This window comes from Drosophila takahashii, chromosome 2R, assembly GCF_030179915.1.
Source record: "Drosophila takahashii strain IR98-3 E-12201 chromosome 2R, DtakHiC1v2, whole genome shotgun sequence".
Lineage (NCBI taxonomy): Eukaryota > Metazoa > Arthropoda > Insecta > Diptera > Drosophilidae > Drosophila > Drosophila takahashii.
This window is the reverse complement of record NC_091679.1, coordinates 32,259,696-32,277,034: the sequence shown is the minus strand read 5'-3', so window position 1 is coordinate 32,277,034 and position 17,339 is coordinate 32,259,696. Positions and strand designations below refer to the sequence as shown.

Here is a 17,339-nt window from a genome sequence, read left to right as displayed (position 1 = left end):
GAATTTATTGTCAATTATCCAGTCTAAACTCTAAACTCTCCAGATCTTAATTTTATTTTGTATTAAAAACACATATTGGAATATTGAAGTATGGAAAAACTGAAGAGAACCAAATCATAGATTGAAAACACCCCAGTCCTCTGGCAAAGCAAACTCATGGGTGAAATCCTTGCGATACGTTCGTACAAAATCGATTACATTTTCCTCCAGCCTCTGCCGCTGGGTGGTTTCCAAACTGCTCCTGGCGTTATTAGCATCCTTGTTGTTCATCAGCAGCATGGCCAGCAGGAGTCGGCGGTTCTTCAGCTGCAGATCCTCGAATCTATCGTGCATCAGGAGCTCTGTCCACGGTTGTTGAAAGAAGTCCAAGAAGTTGCTTATCCAGCCGGACTGAAAACGACCACGCAAATCATTGAGCAGCATAGCGTGCTTGCCGCAAAAGTACTCCATGAAGTAAAGTCGTTTCGGCTGAGGAATCATTCAAATTATTTGACTATCCAAATAACCGAAATAACATCATACCTTTTTGGTGACGCAGACAATCTCGATGACAATCAATTTTCTGTTGAGTCGTATGCGGCAGAAATCTCCATTCTCGTAGGTAGTCATGCTATCCGAAAAATCGATGGGAAGTTGACCTATAAGCAGGGACTTTGGTTGAGTGAACTTGGTGATCTGATAGCCCATTGGCAGAATGCCCGTGAACATAAATGGCCTCGAGTACCGCGACTGCATCACAATCTTAATCATATTCAATTCGTAAGCAATCTAAGGAGCCAAAGAACTAAAAGCTGTTGATAGAAAATCTATAGATGGACTCACCTTTTCGGCCATTTCTTGCGGACTGGTAAAGGAGTACTGGAAGTTGGGCTGGGGCAACATGACGATATACCTACCTCCGGCAAATATGTTGCGATCATTGGTGGCATAACGTGCGTTAACCACAATCTTCCGGTCACGCATCTCAATTCCTGCTTCAGAAAGAACTGAAAAAGGCCGAGGAATATACATTTAATGAATACAACTATTTTTGTATGCCTCTCACCAGTTTCCAACGCCGTACTTAAGGAATTGCAATTGTAGTTGATGAAGAGATCGCAATCCAATATGATCTTTTTCCTACTTGGATGCACCGCAAACTCCACTTGCTCGATGTACATATTGTCTTGGCTCAGAATAAATTGGCTGTAGTTGGTGGACAAGTGAATCGTGATACCCAGATCGGCTACCATTTCCAGGATGATCGGATCCAGGCGAGAGTCCACTTCAGGATTGCCCAGCTCCTCCATAACCCTCGGCACGTGGGGCTGCACATATGTGATGTTCTGGGCAGTGCAGCCATGTGTGACCAAAAAGTGAAGGCACTCGTAGAGGGCCAAATGATAGCCATAGACTATAATGTTGTAGTGTTCCATTGACTCGATCATGTCCCGCACCTTGTGATAGAAAATAATCCTGTCCAGGCGATGGTTGTTGACTATATAGTTTATGGGCATTGGAAACCCCTTGAATTCCTTGTCCTGAAAGCCGAACCTTGTGGCAGCAAACAGGACAAGCTTCTCGTAGTACAGACTGCAGCCGTCCGTTAGCTCCAGCAACCTTGCCTGTCTGGAAATTACAATAAAAGAAAATCACTATGTTTTCAAACTAATCTTTTTTGTCATATTAGACCATACTCTTATAAAAAAAATAAAAAAAACGCGAATTCTTCAGAGGAGAGTGGGTAAAATCGAATATAAATAACTACGTTCTTTAAGCTCCAGGAGTCACTCACCTATTTATACTTTTAAGAGTTCCAGGAACAAATCGCACCCAATGCCTCACATCCATTCGCTGCATTACATCCCTAACAAAGGGGTTTACGTTTCCGGTGTCCACATAGCAGTTTCTACCATTCGCGCAGTAGCTGCAGGAAAATTCACAATCGTATGCCGATTCCAGAACTCCGTGACCCACCACCACTGTGACGTCCACCATGGGCAGGCAGTTGTACTTTTTGTAATTAACCATACTGATGGGGATATGATGGGAAAAGGTATTTAATATAAAGGTATAAATCTTACTCTTGAGAATTCCAGGCGAAGATGATGGTCCGCAAAAAGGCGAGGCAAGTGTGCGACAAGCCCACGATGACCAGGGAATTCTTTACACCCATGTGCATGGTGGGCTGCAGGTTGTGGCAAAAGAGACGCAGTCTACTTCTGCAAATATCCATATTGGAAACGCGGGAAGCCTTTGATACCCGTCGCTGGGGCGAGAAGCACTTGTAATTGAAGAGGTTCTTCTTCATGCGGCGCGGTTCCACTGGCATCATGTTGTACATCAGATCGTTGGGCAGCGAGATTCCCTACAAATCGGAAGACAACTTTTGAAATACATCAAACTTTTGAAGAGGCAGCAGAACAAACATTGTAGTAGTGTATGTAATATAGTTCACGGTAGTTATCGTACAAGGCCACCGTGCGAAGGATGGGATTGCACCACATCTGGAAGAAGGGGTGTAGCCTAAACATCACAATCTCTCCACGATTGTGCGTCAGCGAGAACTGATCGCGTGGCATCATAAGCACCTTGCTTAGGTCATCATATATCAAAAAGGGACTAAAGGTGTCATATAGATTAGTTAGATATATTAAGTAAGTACCATTGCTAGACCCACCATAGAATCAGAAAGCCCACCAATGGGCAGTCGGTGTGCTTCTTGGATTGACCACAGCGAATGGTGAAGCAGGTGAAATCAGTCATAGGTTTCTCGAGGATTTCCTCAATGATATCATCGAAAATGCCCAGAACCTCCTGTGTATAATCGTCGAGTCGATTTCCAGCACTTGGCTCATCATCTAAATAGGTGTCTCTTTTGCGGGTCTGCGAGCTTATCATGGTTCTGATCTCATCAATCTCCTGTCTCTCGAAGCGCTGCACACGGAGCTCCCCGAACAAAGTACTTCGATGGGCAACGAACATATTTTCAGACACGGAGCTACTTGGACGATGAGAAACAGGCTGGAGAATAGGATAGGAATTTCCAGTATAGGTTTTTGAAACTACGCCCTTTTCCACTCACCAAAAAGAACCGCAGCAGTTCCCGCTGGCAAGGACTCGTAGACACGGTGGCCGGCACCATGGTCACACAGTAATCGTGATCCGGAAAGGCACTGAACATGGCCGACAAGGAGTAGAATGTGTACTCAAAGCGCACCAGTGGATGCAACTGGAACATCTTGAGCAGGAATCCATTGGACGCCTTTCCCAGGTACTGCAATCGATTTTCGCTGTGCGAATGCTCGCCAGGTGGCAAATCGAAAGCGATCTCCAGCTTGTCTTGATGGGCTTTCAAGTAGTAGTGAGCCTTACGGAGTTCTAATTTTTTGTGATTTTTTTAACAATTATTAATGCTAGTTCTTGCCATTACTCACCATCATAGATATGCTTATACTTTCTGAATAAAACATTCTTTGCTTCATCTTCTCCAGCTTGGTTTATCTTACTCCCTTGTGTTTTGCATATTGCATCCATTTGCGACTTGGTGTACAGCTCCTTGTACGACTTTTGCTCCACTGAGCTATACAAATAAAGCTTTTAAAATAATACCCTTGTTCTTTTATCTTAATAACTAACAGCACATCCAAATGCACACGAGCGTGCTTTACACCCGGTGTGTATCGCGCCAAATTGCCCAGGCGTTCCAGGTGAAAGTTTGTGGCCAGCTTTTCGATATCTATTGAATCCGATAGCCACATTAAGCCGGCACCCTTGACGTTATCCGCAATCTCCTCCTCAAACTCGGCTATTATAATTTTGTCCTTGTCATCAGACCCTTCCTGATTCAGCAGATGCTCGGCAATGTAGAAGTCACCGTGCTTTCTCCGCAGTTCCGGATCCTCGGAATCTATCATCTCGACAATATCGTCATTGTCCTCGGGTCTGTGAAGAAAGAGAAGTGGAGCTTGGATAAAGATTCCTGGAACCAACTCACAGCGCTTTGCGAAAGTTGATAACTGGCATGATATTCAGGCGAAGGATCACGATGACAGCGGGCAGATGCCTTTGCTCGCTGACTTTGGAGTACTTTGGGTAATAGGTCTTTCCAAAAGCCTGAATGGCATCATACTCCCCTGATGGGCAATCCGGGGGCTTGACCACCAGTATGTAGTTGACCAAGTGCTCGTTGTAAAAGACCTCCAAGAGGATATTTTTGAGAATATTTGGCTGGCCCTCCTTGCAGATGAAGAAGTTGAAAAATATGGAATTGAGCAGCGTGATGGGAAGATCTAGGCTTTTTTGGGGAGTTGCATCATCTAGTCTCATTAAGATACTCGTAATCTACCTACCAAAACCTCGCACTTAGCCAGTGGAGCCAGAGATCGTTGCTTAGCACCGGAATATTTGGATGGTTAGCGAATTCGCTGTAGGCCAGCAATAGATGAAACTCCTGTTTGTTGTAGACCAACAGACGTTGCGCCTGATTCCTGAAGAACAACGTTTCCAGCGGCGGCGTGGCCTTCGCCCCAAAGTGCCAAGTGTTTTTGGCCTCATAGAGATCCTCTATGCGTCGCAGATCCCGAAATCCCGCTGTGACAATTAAAATATTATCTTGAGGGCTGGGCATTGTTAAACAAATTTAGTTGAACGTGTATTTGAGTTGGAGCACTACTGCACAAGGAAATCGGAAAGTACAGAAACGGACTGCTTTGCTTCGGAAAACTAAGTGTCTGTCGAGTCTGAAGACGCATCATTCTCTTCATCCTCCTCCGTCTCCACAAAACGTTCCAAGTCGAGCACATCCAATTTAAGAAAATCCTCGGGAAGGGCAAATGGATGGCGAAAGTCCCGTCGATGCTCCCGGAGGAAAGAGAGGAGCTTGAGCTCCAAGTAGCGCTTGTTGAGCGTGTAGAAATCCATATCGGTTACATCCCCTAAAGCTCCACGATCAGCTCGCTGAAAGGAAACGAAGAAATATGGTACAAGTTTGGTCATTAACCCACTGATGAACAAAACCCACCGATAGCGCGGAAGTGGCCATGGGACTAAGCATTTCTTTATTCTCCGCCTGAAGGTCCTGGAAGCTCTCATGCATGATCAACTGAGTCCAGGGCTCTTGAAAATACTTTAGAAAATTGTGAATCGTGTGGGCCTTGTAGCGCGACTTGAGTTTGTTCAGAAGCAACTCGTGCTTGCCACAAAAGTGCAGCAGGAAGTCCAAATGGCACTCCATTTTAGTCACAACCACGATCTCCTCTACCAACATATGAGTGGATAATCCTACGCGGCAGAAGGTTTTATTCTTATACGTGGTCAAATTGCAATTGGCCATGACATTCAAATGCGATTGGAGATATCTCCGCGGCATGGTGATTTTTGTGATGAAGTATCGCATCGGGAGAATGGCCTGAAAGAGCAGAGGTTCCGAGAATCGATCCTCAAAATCTTTCTGGATGACAATGCCCAAATAGTGTAACATCTAAAGAGCAAAGGGATCAGACTTATTAGAATATTTGTAGGTCGTTCAGATGATGGCTACCTTACCTTACGGGCCAACTCCCGTTCACTGACAAACCTGTACTGGTAATTAGGCGTCCTTCGGATCTTGACAAATGTGCCCACTGCATAGATATCAGGATCGTTGGTCTGGTATTGCTCGTTTACCAGGATATCATTGCCATCCAGTTCGATGTTGGCAGCCCTTAGCCCTTAAGAAGATGTAATGAGAATTATATAAAGCTTAAAACCATCTCATAATATGTTCCATTTTCATTTTAGAGGTACTCACAGTGTTTGTGCCTATGGTGGAGGTGTCCCTCCTCGAAGGAGATGAAAAGGTCACATTCGAAAGTCGCCTGCCTTCGACTGGGAAAATGCTGAAATATCACCTCCATAATGAAGTCCGACGATTTGTGCAGGTTGTAGTGGTGAAAGTCGTAGTCCATAAAGATCGAGACGCCCTTATCCGCAAGGATATCGTCCAGGATGAGCTGAAGGTTTTTGTCCCAGTAGGGATTCTTTTCCTTCTCATCCGCCGCCTTGCCGGTGAAGCGATGAGGCTGGACAAAAATCATACGCGAGCAATCGACCCCGTGGCCAATCAAAAAGGCAATGCACTCATAGGTGTACAAATTGGCACCGTATACCAGGACCAAGTAGGTTCGTGGCATCTCCTCCAGGAGAGCCCGTACCTTGTAGAAGAGCAGGAACTTGTTCAGGCGGTAGTTGATCTCGACGAGGTTGCTGGGCAGGTGTGCGTTCATCGGCATTTCGGGAGAACGAAGTTCAAACATCCGGTCACACATCAGCATTAGGGTATCGTAGTGAATCTCGCAGGACTCGAGCTTCACGACCTTTTTCTCTCTGTGCATTGAAAGGTAATAGCTAATCGGTGGGTAATATAATATAGAGCTATCCTACCTATTAATCTGCTGCACCAAACCGGGCACAAAGTGCACCCAGTGCCGCAGGTCCATGCGCAAACAACAATCCCGTACAAAGCAGGATTGGTTCTGGTAGGAAAGATAGCATCCAAGAGAGCTTGTGCAATAGGGACATTTGAAAAGATTGTCGTATTCCGCCTCCACGATACCCGCCCTGCAAATAACGGTCACTTGAAGTCGACTCAAACAGGTGAAGTTCTCCGAGTTCTTGTGGCTGAGAAGAAGAAAGAATATTATTAAAAAGAACCAGAGTTTATAAAGAAAAGAAAGCAAAATCGATTTGGACCATTCATTAAAAAGTTATGAGCCCACTAAGTTGCGTGCCTGCAAGCAGTGCAAGCAGTTTTATTAGCAGTCAAACATAACTCACTCCCTGCTATTCCACTGGAACACTAGCTGTCGCAGAAAGGCCTTCGTCACTGCACTGAAACCGATTATGACCAGTTTCCTGCTGTTGGTGAACCACTTAACCGGATTCAGTTTGTGCCGGTAAATGATCAGATAGTCCTTGGAGAAATTGGGAACTGGCAGGTGCAACTGGCTCATCGGCTTCTTCAGATCCGCGCTGGCTTCGGAGTAAACCGGAGCCTTCTTAACGGGCTTCGGCTCTATAACCATCATCATTTTCTTCAGATCGTTGCTGTACTTATAACCCTGCAGATTATATTTTTCTGATATTTAGAACTAAATGCAACACCCAAATAGCTTACTTCAAAGGCACTGATAAAGTAAAAGTCGTAAAAGTTGGTCTTTCTGGCCAAATCCCTGAATATCAGATCGGCGCTGACCAAGAAGAGTGGATGCAATCGCAGAGATATGATCTCGGCCCGTCGTCCATTTAAGTGATTGTCGTGCCTGGGCAGGTGGTAGTGATCGAAGAGCTTGTCATGGCTGTGGAACTGTCGAAGCACCACAAACCCGATCGAAGTGTTCTCCTTGGCCGATCTCGTGGAGTTTCCACACCGGATCGTGAACATCGCGTACTCACTGAACTCGTTCTCCAGCACATCCTTCATTATTGCATCCAGCACATGAAGCTCATGATCCAACTCCGCCCGTTCGTTTACCTTGGAGCAGTACGAGAAGCTACTGGTGCTAGATTCGGGGGAATTCTCCTCACTTTTCAAGTTTCCCAGGGCCATTTTGTGCACCACGGAAACATCTTCCTTTGCCAGCTTGTACAGGCTAATCTCCCCAAAGATGGTACTCCGATGGGTTATGTACACATCGTCGAGGTCGCACACATTACTTGGTCGTGAGACCACTGGCTGGGGTAAATAAAAAAAATGATATAAATAAATAAATTAAATAAATAAATAAATAATTAAATAAATAAAAAAGGATTTAATGAACCAGATGTAACTTATCTGTATAGAGTTTAGTATTATATTAAAGACTTTCAGTTAATAAAATATTTAACATTTTCAGTAGTGCAACCCAGTTTACCATAAAGTACTGCAACAATTCCATTAAGCTCTTGCTGGCCTTGTTCTTCGAGGTTATCAGCATCATGCAATAGTCCCTCTCCGGATAAGCGCAGAACATGGCTACCAATGCGTTGAAGAGGCGGGGCAGGGGAAAGTCCTGTCGGGCCACCAAACACTTCAGGATGAATACGTTGGAGGCCGCCTCCATGGCTGCCTGACCTGCAGGCTCCAGTCCGGCGGGATATATGAAGTTTATCACGTTGTGCTCGTGCCGCAAATAGTACTCGGGGCTGTGAAGTTCTAGGTGGAAATAATCTATGCAATGAGCCTTGGGCTTAGCTGTATAACTCACTCTCAAGGATGTACTTGAACTTGGAGTACAGGCATTCACGCATGTAAAACTTGTTTTCGCTCGCAGCGACCGTATCGTCAATTGTGCCACCAATGGAGCTTACCTTCAATTTACCCACGCTGGCCACGCTGTTGAAAAGAAAGATTATAGGATTACAGGATTTAAGTTCCTCCTCATTGAGGAGAAATGTGAAAGAAAATTAGTTTTTAGAGATTTTGTAAAAGTGTAAACGGCATTTGGATGTGTTTATTCATACCTATCGAAATGTAGAAGAAAATTTTAAAATCGGATTATTCATTAAAAAGTTATAAGCAAATAATGGAATGCAAGCAGTGCAAGCAGTCCTTTTACTGCTTTCTTAACTTTATCCTTTTAGCCTTAGCTTAGTAAGGGGTATCTGATAGTCGAGGTGTTCAACTATAGTGTTCTCTCTTTTTTCTGGCTTTCCAAACTGTTTAATATCTGGTTTGCTGTCTTCTTTGATAAAATTGTTATCCCACCTCATACCGCTGTCAACCTTCTGCAGTCCTCCCAAAATGGTCACGGCATCCAAGTCGTCCAGGGCATCTGTGGTGAACATGCTGGCCTCTGCTCTTCGCTGGACAGAGCTGCAGGATATATTTTCTGATAAGAAAGTATGTTCTCCTCTAACTTAATCGTAATAACTTACGACACCGTAATAGTCTCATAGTGGAACGACTGTCTATCGACGGGCTTCACCAGGTTGCCCAATTGCTCCACCTCGTAGTTACACACATAGAACATAATATCTATATCCGTGCTCAGCCACAGGAAGAGGGCCATCTCGGTCTCCTGGCACTGGTTGGTTGTCTCAGCCACAACGAGCAGGCTCTTCTTGGCATCGGCATCCTGTCGCATCACCTCCTCGGCAATATAGAATTCGCCCAGCTCCTCTCGCAGTTCGGGCATCTCGACTGATTGGAGTTCAATTATATCATCATTGTCCTCGGGGCTTTATTGAAGATTAAATTAAAGTTATTATATAAAATTAAAAAGCTTAGATACCATTTTTATGTAATTGTTTTTCAAAATTATAACACATCTTACAGTGCCTTTCGGTAAGAAATCCTCGGCAGTAGATCGAACCTTTGCACAATATATAATGACTGCGTGTTAGAGTTCTTATCCGTGCTAAACTCCTGAGGGTAAATCACCTGGGCTATTTTTTCCAAATCATCGTAACTCTCAACGAAATGGGAGGGTTGTCGCACATACGGAGGCCTTACTGCGATCAGATACCACACCCTGTTTTCCCTGTACAGCACCTCCTTCACGATTTCTACGAGAACCGCTGATGCCTCACTCTTGTAGATGCAAAAGTTGAAGAACAAAGCATTCAGCCAGCTGATAGACAATGTTAAGCTAATGGAATAAGATATTTATCTACCACATTATATATAGATCGTATTCATTAGATACCAGTATCTCACGCACAGCCACTCCAGCCAGCAATCCGTGGGCAGGGCGGTGATGGAGGGATAGTTCCGGAATTCGGCGTAGGCCACCAATTTAGAGGATTGCCTGCAGGTGGCCAACATCCTGTAGGTCTGATAGGAATGGAACAGGGTGTCCTTGCCCCGAAACTTGGGACGGATATTGCCGAACCACTTGACACCCGGCGATCGGATCAGCTTGTTAATCCCATCCAGGTCCGCCACTTCAGCCAGGCGAACATCAAAGTCATTCATCAGTGCGAGTACTTGGTGTATAATGTGTGATTAAAACAAAAAGACATACTGTGTTTGCATGCCTCATGTTTGCGATAAATCAACAGGGTAAATAAATCGCTTTACCACTTTTGATTTTATTTGAATTAACTATACATTAAGTAAGCCCTTTTTATAAAGGACTCTTTGTGGGCAGCGTTATTCCGTCAATTAGGTAGCACTTGGCTTTGGCATCCTCGCACAGGTCCTTCGTTCCCGCCTTCTCGCTGCCCTCCCAGCGGAAGTAGGGGCACTCGTGTTTCTGGTGGTAGTCGCTCATGCACAGGAATACCATTAGTAGGTAGGGACGACAGGCGTTCTTTAGAAGAACCTTTGCCCCGGGACTGGCCTTTAGAAGATTATAAACTCCCACTGCATCCTTTCGGCAGAAGTCATACATTTCTATGTGGTATTCCTTCTCCTTTGGTCGATCCGCATACATCTTTTCTGCGTCCAGCTTTACCATCTTCATGTTAATGGTATCGCTCTTGCCGATGTACTTCTTTTGCTTGTACAGGCACTCCACAAAGCACTAGAAGCAGTAGAAAATTAAGCTTATATCCTTAGAAAAATATTTATACCCACCGATAGAAACCTCAGGGTCTTGCCAATGTCGCTATCTCCATCCGCTGGTAATTTCGGCGAGTGTATAACGAAACACTTGACCATATCCTCTTCGTCTCCTATATAAAGTTCGGAGCAACAGCCATCCCTCTAAGATCAAGTTAAATCGAAACTTATTTCTTAAGATTTCCCAATTCAACTCACCTTATTGTTGCATTTATCCTCAGTCAAATCGCTTTCAGAACTGGAAACAATGGCCGTTTCTTCGGCATCCTGGGCCCTTGAAAAGGTCAGCAGTATTAAAAACGTCCAACAACAACTTAACTTGACCATCGCTTCTAGAATATTATGTATTTTCCACTGCCATAATATTTATAAAATCATGCGACCTCATTATTTGAATAAATCAATTTAAATCCAAATTGGATTGCTTAATTAAATGTAACAAATGTCTGTTGTAATGGCTGGAATTAAATGAGCGGAAAAAGAGAATATATTTTCCGACAGTTTGATGGCTAGACATTTGTTAAATTGATGGCGATTTCCTGTATTAATTTAAACGATATAGGTGGACACTATATAAGTAGTTGAAATTAGCTCGTTTTTGCAGAAACGGCGGAGCAATGAAGACCACAGTTCTGTTGAGTTTTTTCAGCCTCATTTGGGTGAGTTCCTTGGCTGACACAAAGCCATCTTTATTACTTACATTTACTTTTAGTTTGCTGACGGAATCAAAATCGATTGCGAAAACACGGAGGCAATCAATGAAGAGCACATCCATTATTGCTGCAAACATCCCGATGGACACAACGATATAATAGAGAGCTGTGCCAAGGAACACAACTTCATGGTGCCGAATCAAAACGAGGAGGCATTGGTAGACATCACAGCGGATCGGGCAATCCGAGGCACTTGTTTCGGCAAATGTGTCTTCAGCAAACTGAATCTCATGAAGGACAACGCCTTGGACATGGAAGCTGTGAGGAAATATTTCACTGCAAAGTTCCCCGACGATCCGGAATATGCCAAGGAAATGATCAACGCCTTCGATCACTGTCACGGCAAGAGTGTGTATCAGATATTTATTTAAGAAGTAGTTCACTTACTGTTTGATCTTCCCAAAAAGGTGAGGAGAATACCGTCATGTTCCTGTCGAAGCCCCTCTTCAAGCAGATGTCCGACCAGATGTGCGAGCCCAAGTCCAGCGTCGTTCTGGCCTGTGTGATCCGTCAGTTCTTCCACAACTGCCCGGCGGATCGATGGTCCAAGACCAAGGAGTGCGAGGACACCTTGGCCTTCAGCAAGAAGTGCCAGAACTCGCTGGCTACTCTGTAAAAATGTTCTATAAGGGATTTTGCCAATAAAGATCATACAATTTAAATTTATTGGTATTTAAATGAATTTGTTATTTAATTTAAAGGGAATTATTTTTAAAATTATAACACAGATACATAAAATGGAACTTCTTTCCTGATTCTACGAATCCTTTATACTTTACCATAATATGTAGGTGCTCCTGAGTAAAGGTCCCATACGAATTATGTTCCAAAATCATTATTAATGAAACCCCTAATTAAGCCTTTTAAATCCCAATCAAATTAAGTTACAATGAAAATTTGTTATTACGTAAGTAAGGTAAACTGAAAATCCCATAGACACATCCAGCTTTCAAATTCTCTTACAAAATATTAGAACTGCTTGTAATGTGTCTCTACCGTATCGTCTTTGCGGGGGACTTTAGGCATTAAGTCAGGATTGCCAGTAAAACCTCAACATGATTATACAAAAATCGCAATTAATTAGTCATATTTTAATGATTTTTGAAGGACTATTTTAGAATATAATAATCATTACATTGTTGTCAGCACATCCTTGCACTTCTTGGCAAAGGCCAAAGTTTCCGCGCACTCCGTTGTGTTCGACCATCGACTCTTGGGGCAGTTGTGAAAGAAGTTGTAAATAACGCAGGACATGATAATACTGGAGGTTGGTTTACAGAACTTGGCGGTGGCAAAGGTTCTAACAATTGGCAGCGACAGAAAGTGTTCCGTGGCAGTTTCGGCTAAAATGAATGATTGCAATTTGAATTCTAAACATCTTGACACAAAATTAAACTCACTTTTCGAGTGGCATCTCTCGTAGGCATTCAGCATTTCAGTTTCGTATTCGGGATCCGTTGAGTGGTACCTTTTGTAGTAGGAACGCACTTTGTCCATATCCAGGGTGTTATTCTCCATCAGATTGTAATGATCGAAGACGCATTTGGCCCAGCAGGTGCCGACCATCGCCTGGTCCACCGTCACGTCCTCGATGGCCTCCTCATCGGGACTTGGCAGTCCAAAGTTGGTCTTCTTGGCACACATTTCGGTAACTTCATTGTGACCATCGGGATGTTGGCAGCAGTGGTGAATGTTCTCCTCGTGAACAGTCTCCGTGTGTCGGCAGTGAACCCGAATGGCTAAGGATCCATCCTGAAAAGCAATAGAGATAATATAATATATATAATATTTACTAGTTTCCCTGTAAATAAAATACACACCAAAAGCTGCGATAGAATCACACAAATCACAATGGCAGTTCTCAGCATGATGACAGCGAATTGCCAGCCATTTCACCTCCGCTTTATATGTCAAACGGTTCCCCTTTGATGGACAGCCCTAATGGCGTTTTGCAATGTTCCGCATTAATTTAATTCGCATCCATTATTATGGCAACAAACCTGGCGACGGAAAGCTAAATTATGGAGTGGGTACTGGTGGGCTAGTGATTCTTGTCATGGCAACGCCGGCAATCAATTTGTTATTTGTTATTTTCCGAGGCGCGGCTTTCGCTCGCTTAATTAGTCAGAGATTGGCCTTTGAAATTTGATAAGCTGATTTTTGGGAAGCAGAAAAAAGAAACAAAATCATGGGCAAAAAGGGTAAAGGAAAAGGCAACAAATTGGCCAAAATGTCCGAAGAGGAGCGTGCCCGGTATTTGCAAATGAGGGCCGATATGGAGGAGGAGACGAGACGTCGGAAAATGCAGCTCATTTCCATGTACATGAAGGTATCATTCCCTGAATATGAAACGAAAAAAACCATATCTTAGATCTATTTTTCTTTTGATTAGAACAAACTGAAAAGGGAGGATGCCTTTGGACGCCTGAACATGGCTAAAATAAACCAGGAGTGGCGCAGCATTTTGCGCCAGGTGAAAATTCAAGAGCTGCGACGCGAGATTGTCGATGTGGAATCCTTCTTTCAGGAGGCTCTTAAACGCAAGGACCAGGTGATCCACCGGCTCATTGCCCACATTGAATCCACCGAGGACATGTATGCCAATCTGCAGCAGTCGCATATGGAGAATATCACCAAAATCGTCGGTAGGTTCGGGGTCCTACAAAATAATATCATAATCAGTAAAAAACATTTTTGGTGGTTTTCATTAAAATTATAATTTTTTCAAAGATAAAGTATATATTAAGAATCGAAACCTCGTAACTAATACCACAAATGTGATATCTATAAAAGTGGAGTATTTCTATGTACATTATTAACAACGAATGTGTAAGAATGTAAACCCTTAAAACTAACTCTTTTTATCCCACATTCTCCTTATATCTAACCTAAGACACCCATAGAAGTCGCATCGAGTTCTTCCGCGGGATCTACGAGGACGACAAGCAGGCGGTGCTAAGCCAGTGGGAGCAGGACTCCGCAGGATTCAAGGAGATGCATGCCCAGAAGCAACAGCAACTGGAGTGCGTCTTTTACCAGCTGGAGGAGAGCACCGATGGCGGGATTCGTGACAACCACGAGCGCTTCCTTGACCGCTGCGAGGACCTAAAAAGTGGGGTATGTTTGATCCTAGTTGAAGAGCATGTTGCCGTGCTCCCCCCAATCCTCGCACTGCGCCTTCGCGTACTCCGACATGCACTTGACCAGTTCCCGGGACACCGAGCACTTGTTGTGCCGGCCCCTTCCCCCGATGCTCTCCAAGTACCGGAAGCACTGCTGCACGGTGTCCGTGAAGAAGTTGCGCAGCTCCCGATCCCGAAGGTCCTTGGTCAGCAGATAGCTCACCTTGCGCCGGTCGGGCATCCCATTGCCGTCCACCTGTGAAAAAAAGAAGGAAAAACTGTAGTAAATCAATTGTCTTCATATTTAATCCGCTTTGAATTTCATCTTTTGCGGTGTTTTATAATTTTAAATCTTTAATTGGATAATGAAACTATTTTTCATTAAATTATGAAGGACTAGCATTCTAACTAAAATTTTCTACATTGATTTCAATAATTTTCAATTAAATAATTTTATTTAATTTGTTTTATGGATTTTATGGATTTTGATTCAAATAATAAATATTAAGATATTAATTTTTTAGTTTCCATTTTTAATTATTCAAGGGATTCGTAAAAGGTTGATATATAAAGGATCCCCTGCTGCAATGGCTTGTTTTTTAATTTCAAAACAAGTTCTGGCATTCAAATTACGATTTTGGTTGGGGAACCACATACCATATTCATCTCCTCGAAAAAGCACTGGGCCAAACACTGACCTCCATCGCTGCTTGTGTTGTTCCTGCTGTCCGATGGCCTGAGACCCCTCCTCTGCCTTCGGTTGCCAAAGACGTCTCCTCTGTTGCCTTGATTTCGATCCCTATCCTGCTCTTCATCCTGACCTCTTTCGTAATCGAATCCATAGCTGTTTCCTTGCCTGCCCTGCCCTCCTCCTCCTCCTCCTCTTCCCACTTCTCGTCCTCGATCCTCGCTGTCGTCCTGCCGATGCATGCACCCTCGTACGGTTCTCTTGAGCTCCCCCTCGCTTAATCCCTCCTGGGATCGGCACTTCAGCCCGGAAATGGAGCAGGACCAGCAGGTCAGAATCAGCAGTACAATGAACAGGCGCATCTCGGCAACTGAATGGGGGAGCAGTTGGGCCAACATTATTTATAGTTTGGGAGAGTGATATCCCAAATTACAAAGTGACTGACATACAATGTCGCGAATCAATCTTCATTTTCCAATTGCGTGCCGTACTACGAAAGGTGTCATTAATTGACCTTTAAAAAAATTTAAAGTTATGTCGCATTATACATTTTATTAGATTATAAGAAAATTAAATTTCAATAAATGGATAAATATTAGATAAATATTTTGAAAATGTTTTACGAGTTTAACATAAATCTTGGAGAGATATTACCTCTAATTTATTTATATTATTCGTTGATATTACAAAATAACCTATATTCTAATTGAAATAACTATTTTTCCGCTTTCCAGATGCAACTGCAGCTGGAGCAGATCACCTCCCGGGGTGAGGCCAAATTGGAGAAGCTGTGGCAGGAGTACCAGGGTGTTCTAGCGGGCTACTGTCAGCACATCGAGGGCTTCTACTCGGAGTACGTGGATCTCAAGCAGCGGGATGAGGAGGCCGCCTTCCAGATCAGCCAACAGACCCACGAAATCGAGCACCTGGTGGACCAATTGGCCAATTTGCGTCTGGTCTCCGAGGAGTTCTATGTGAAGCAGCAGGGGCAACTGGACCAGCGGCAGGCGATCAAACAGCAGCTGACGGAGCGCCTGAGGGAGCTGCGCACCTGTGTGGAGCAGGAGGTGTCCCGGGATCACCAGGCCTTCAAGCTGATGTCCGTGGAGAGTTACAATGCCCTGGAGTCGCTGCAGGAAACGGTTGGCAAGGGCGAGACTTTGGTCCAGCTGTCGGCGGTCTGTGCCAAGATGGAAACGCAGCGAGAGAGGATGTTTCAGCTGCCGGAAATATCAAAGGAGATAATCGAGATACGCGAAATAGAGGCTCAAGATAATGGGGCTATCTCCGATCCAGCCACAGATCTCCTAAAGGTGGGTTAGGATTTAAATGAGTGAAATTCAAAATACATATTTATAATCCTTGTTTCCAGGACGAGGTCGCCGTGGTGCCCCAAATGGAGACCTTCTGGCGGCGGGTCAACAACGTGGCCGTGGACGTGGCCTGCCTGAAGCAGCAAAAGCGCCGCCTGGAGGCGGAAAACAGCCAGCTGAAGGCGCAGCTGCAGGAATACCTGGTCAATTTGAACATCGCCCACGGCTCCAACAGCCACGTCCACAGCTATCTGGCCCGGCGGCCCAAGAGCATGTCCGTGGACCGAGTGGCGCGCCTGCAGCTGCAGCCGAAGCTGGTGAAGAGTGCCCTGCCCGCTGGCCGCCGCCCACCAGCGACCACTCCGCCCACTTTCCACTTTCACCAGGGACGAAATCGAGTGCCCGCCTTCGATGCCAATTTCTCCAATGTGGTACGCTCAAGGACCCTGGTCCGGGGTAGGATTGATTGATTAAAAATCGTAATCTTATAATTTAAACAACATATTGATTTGGAAAATATTGTAATTGTAACAAACACTTTACATATTTTTTAATTTATGCTACACAATATATAAATATAAAAAGTAAATAAGTAAAAATATAAAAGACATAAAATAAGGTTTTTTAATATTAATTAAAATGAATTGCCCGCGAACAAACATTTAAAATTCAAGCAGTGACTCCGAACAGAGCTGCCATATCACCGAAAAGAAGTGGTGTTTTGGTATTTTTCAGTATTTTTAATCGGACTACCCGCGCCTTCCACTCAACCAACAGTACCGTTGCGCCCTGCACTTATGAACTATCTGCATACTACAATTTTTATATTTACTTCGGGATATATTTAAAAATGTGCTTTTTATAAAACATCTCGAAAAATGTTGCTTAAAAAACCGTCGGCAAACCGTCCAACCTCCAACTTTAAAATAGCAAATTTCGGAGTAGTTATCGAAGAGCCTGGCGGGTAATTCGAATTTTTCAGTTATTTCTTTTATTTTTAAC

The 17,339-nt window shown here is 44.0% G+C and overlaps 7 protein-coding genes across 13 annotated transcripts; 2 read left to right on the top strand and 5 right to left on the bottom strand.

Annotated features, from left to right (window-relative positions):
- Positions 1 to 62: 62 nt before the first annotated feature.
- LOC108062250 (cilia- and flagella-associated protein 61) lies at positions 63 to 4,609 on the bottom strand. Of its 2 annotated transcripts, XM_017148839.3 has the most exons (13): positions 4,332 to 4,609; positions 3,977 to 4,276; positions 3,619 to 3,924; positions 3,417 to 3,562; positions 3,065 to 3,360; positions 2,660 to 3,003; positions 2,409 to 2,601; positions 2,064 to 2,347; positions 1,775 to 2,011; positions 1,046 to 1,608; positions 823 to 986; positions 523 to 768; positions 63 to 468 (listed from the first exon to the last, which is right to left on the bottom strand). In XM_017148839.3, the coding sequence occupies exons 1-13, from the start codon at positions 4,607 to 4,609 to the stop codon at positions 115 to 117; spliced, it is 3,711 nt and encodes a 1,236-aa protein (XP_017004328.3). In that variant the 3' UTR covers positions 63 to 114. The 2 variants fall into 2 exon arrangements, with proteins under 2 accessions (XP_017004328.3, XP_070070118.1); XM_070214017.1 differs by lacking the exons at positions 3,417 to 3,562; positions 3,619 to 3,924; positions 3,977 to 4,276; positions 4,332 to 4,609 and having other exon boundaries at positions 2,660 to 2,980; positions 3,065 to 3,188.
- A 95-nt stretch (positions 4,610 to 4,704) lies between these two features.
- LOC108062249 (cilia- and flagella-associated protein 61) lies at positions 4,705 to 9,963 on the bottom strand. Of its 6 annotated transcripts, XM_017148837.3 has the most exons (13): positions 9,645 to 9,961; positions 9,273 to 9,587; positions 8,875 to 9,177; positions 8,705 to 8,812; positions 8,205 to 8,332; positions 7,872 to 8,152; positions 7,136 to 7,693; positions 6,796 to 7,079; positions 6,403 to 6,639; positions 5,771 to 6,345; positions 5,527 to 5,690; positions 5,003 to 5,461; positions 4,705 to 4,938 (listed from the first exon to the last, which is right to left on the bottom strand). In XM_017148837.3, the coding sequence occupies exons 1-13, from the start codon at positions 9,911 to 9,913 to the stop codon at positions 4,705 to 4,707; spliced, it is 3,915 nt and encodes a 1,304-aa protein (XP_017004326.2). In that variant the 5' UTR covers positions 9,914 to 9,961. The 6 variants fall into 6 exon arrangements, 3 of the variants coding, with proteins under 3 accessions (XP_017004326.2, XP_070070116.1, XP_070070117.1); XR_011418296.1 differs by lacking the exon at positions 4,705 to 4,938 and having other exon boundaries at positions 5,322 to 5,461; positions 5,527 to 5,721; positions 9,645 to 9,963; XM_070214015.1 differs by lacking the exons at positions 8,875 to 9,177; positions 9,273 to 9,587; positions 9,645 to 9,961 and having other exon boundaries at positions 8,712 to 8,805.
- A 54-nt stretch (positions 9,964 to 10,017) lies between these two features.
- Positions 10,018 to 11,141, bottom strand: Obp58d (Odorant-binding protein 58d). Its single transcript, XM_017148836.3, has 3 exons — positions 10,700 to 11,141; positions 10,517 to 10,645; positions 10,018 to 10,463 (listed from the first exon to the last, which is right to left on the bottom strand). The coding sequence occupies exons 1-3, from the start codon at positions 10,826 to 10,828 to the stop codon at positions 10,065 to 10,067; spliced, it is 657 nt and encodes a 218-aa protein (XP_017004325.2). The 5' UTR covers positions 10,829 to 11,141; the 3' UTR covers positions 10,018 to 10,064.
- Obp58c (Odorant-binding protein 58c) lies at positions 11,034 to 11,876 on the top strand. The gene is made up of 3 exons (XM_017148829.3): positions 11,034 to 11,160; positions 11,214 to 11,562; positions 11,622 to 11,876. The coding sequence occupies exons 1-3, from the start codon at positions 11,119 to 11,121 to the stop codon at positions 11,828 to 11,830; spliced, it is 600 nt and encodes a 199-aa protein (XP_017004318.3). The 5' UTR covers positions 11,034 to 11,118; the 3' UTR covers positions 11,831 to 11,876.
- A 414-nt stretch (positions 11,877 to 12,290) lies between these two features.
- On the bottom strand, positions 12,291 to 13,171 carry Obp58b (Odorant-binding protein 58b). Its single transcript, XM_017148827.3, has 3 exons — positions 13,035 to 13,171; positions 12,615 to 12,966; positions 12,291 to 12,557 (listed from the first exon to the last, which is right to left on the bottom strand). The coding sequence occupies exons 1-3, from the start codon at positions 13,080 to 13,082 to the stop codon at positions 12,346 to 12,348; spliced, it is 612 nt and encodes a 203-aa protein (XP_017004316.2). The 5' UTR covers positions 13,083 to 13,171; the 3' UTR covers positions 12,291 to 12,345.
- Positions 13,172 to 13,256: 85 nt separating this feature from the next.
- LOC108062244 (dynein regulatory complex subunit 2) lies at positions 13,257 to 16,824 on the top strand. The gene is made up of 5 exons (XM_017148826.3): positions 13,257 to 13,543; positions 13,607 to 13,859; positions 14,108 to 14,331; positions 15,759 to 16,337; positions 16,397 to 16,824. Exons 1-5 carry the CDS (start codon positions 13,403 to 13,405, stop codon positions 16,805 to 16,807), a joined length of 1,608 nt encoding a protein of 535 aa, XP_017004315.2. The 5' UTR covers positions 13,257 to 13,402; the 3' UTR covers positions 16,808 to 16,824.
- Positions 14,335 to 15,386, bottom strand: Obp59a (Odorant-binding protein 59a). The gene is made up of 2 exons (XM_017148825.3): positions 14,994 to 15,386; positions 14,335 to 14,592 (listed from the first exon to the last, which is right to left on the bottom strand). Exons 1-2 carry the CDS (start codon positions 15,384 to 15,386, stop codon positions 14,344 to 14,346), a joined length of 642 nt encoding a protein of 213 aa, XP_017004314.2. The 3' UTR covers positions 14,335 to 14,343.
- Positions 16,825 to 17,339: the final 515 nt, after the last annotated feature.

Bases quoted from the DNA above. Each gene is read 5' to 3' on its own strand.
- LOC108062250 (XM_017148839.3), bottom strand. From the start codon at position 4,609: ATGCCCAGCCCTCAAGATAATATTTTAATTGTCACAGCGGGATTTCGG. The intron at 1,609-1,774 runs GTGAGTGACTCC...TGTAATTTCCAG, and splicing joins ACTCTTAAAAGTATAAATAG to ACAGGCAAGGTTGCTGGAGC. The intron at 469-522 runs GTATGATGTTAT...ATGATTCCTCAG, and splicing joins TTGTCTGCGTCACCAAAAAG to CCGAAACGACTTTACTTCAT.
- LOC108062249 (XM_017148837.3), bottom strand. From the start codon at position 9,913: ATGAATGACTTTGATGTTCGCCTGGCTGAAGTGGCGGACCTGGATGGG. The intron at 9,588-9,644 runs GTATCTAATGAA...TTATTCCATTAG, and splicing joins TGGCTGTGCGTGAGATACTG to CTTAACATTGTCTATCAGCT. The intron at 7,694-7,871 runs GTAAACTGGGTT...TATTTACCCCAG, and splicing joins AATTGTTGCAGTACTTTATG to CCAGTGGTCTCACGACCAAG.
- Obp58d (XM_017148836.3), bottom strand. From the start codon at position 10,828: ATGGTCAAGTTAAGTTGTTGTTGGACGTTTTTAATACTGCTGACCTTT. The intron at 10,646-10,699 runs GTGAGTTGAATT...ACTTGATCTTAG, and splicing joins AGGATAAATGCAACAATAAG to AGGGATGGCTGTTGCTCCGA. The intron at 10,464-10,516 runs GTGGGTATAAAT...TACTGCTTCTAG, and splicing joins AGACCCTGAGGTTTCTATCG to TGCTTTGTGGAGTGCCTGTA.
- Obp58c (XM_017148829.3), top strand. From the start codon at position 11,119: ATGAAGACCACAGTTCTGTTGAGTTTTTTCAGCCTCATTTGG. The intron at 11,161-11,213 runs GTGAGTTCCTTG...ATTTACTTTTAG, and splicing joins GTTTTTTCAGCCTCATTTGG to TTTGCTGACGGAATCAAAAT. The intron at 11,563-11,621 runs GTGTGTATCAGA...CTTCCCAAAAAG, and splicing joins CGATCACTGTCACGGCAAGA to GTGAGGAGAATACCGTCATG.
- Obp58b (XM_017148827.3), bottom strand. From the start codon at position 13,082: ATGCTGAGAACTGCCATTGTGATTTGTGTGATTCTATCGCAGCTTTTG. The intron at 12,967-13,034 runs GTGTGTATTTTA...ATTGCTTTTCAG, and splicing joins TGATTCTATCGCAGCTTTTG to GATGGATCCTTAGCCATTCG. The intron at 12,558-12,614 runs GTGAGTTTAATT...CATTCATTTTAG, and splicing joins CGAGAGATGCCACTCGAAAA to CCGAAACTGCCACGGAACAC.
- LOC108062244 (XM_017148826.3), top strand. From the start codon at position 13,403: ATGGGCAAAAAGGGTAAAGGAAAAGGCAACAAATTGGCCAAAATGTCC. The intron at 14,332-15,758 runs GTATGTTTGATC...TCCGCTTTCCAG, and splicing joins GCGAGGACCTAAAAAGTGGG to ATGCAACTGCAGCTGGAGCA. The intron at 16,338-16,396 runs GTGGGTTAGGAT...CCTTGTTTCCAG, and splicing joins CAGCCACAGATCTCCTAAAG to GACGAGGTCGCCGTGGTGCC.
- Obp59a (XM_017148825.3), bottom strand. From the start codon at position 15,386: ATGCGCCTGTTCATTGTACTGCTGATTCTGACCTGCTGGTCCTGCTCC. The intron at 14,593-14,993 runs GTATGTGGTTCC...TTTTTTTCACAG, and splicing joins TTTTCGAGGAGATGAATATG to GTGGACGGCAATGGGATGCC.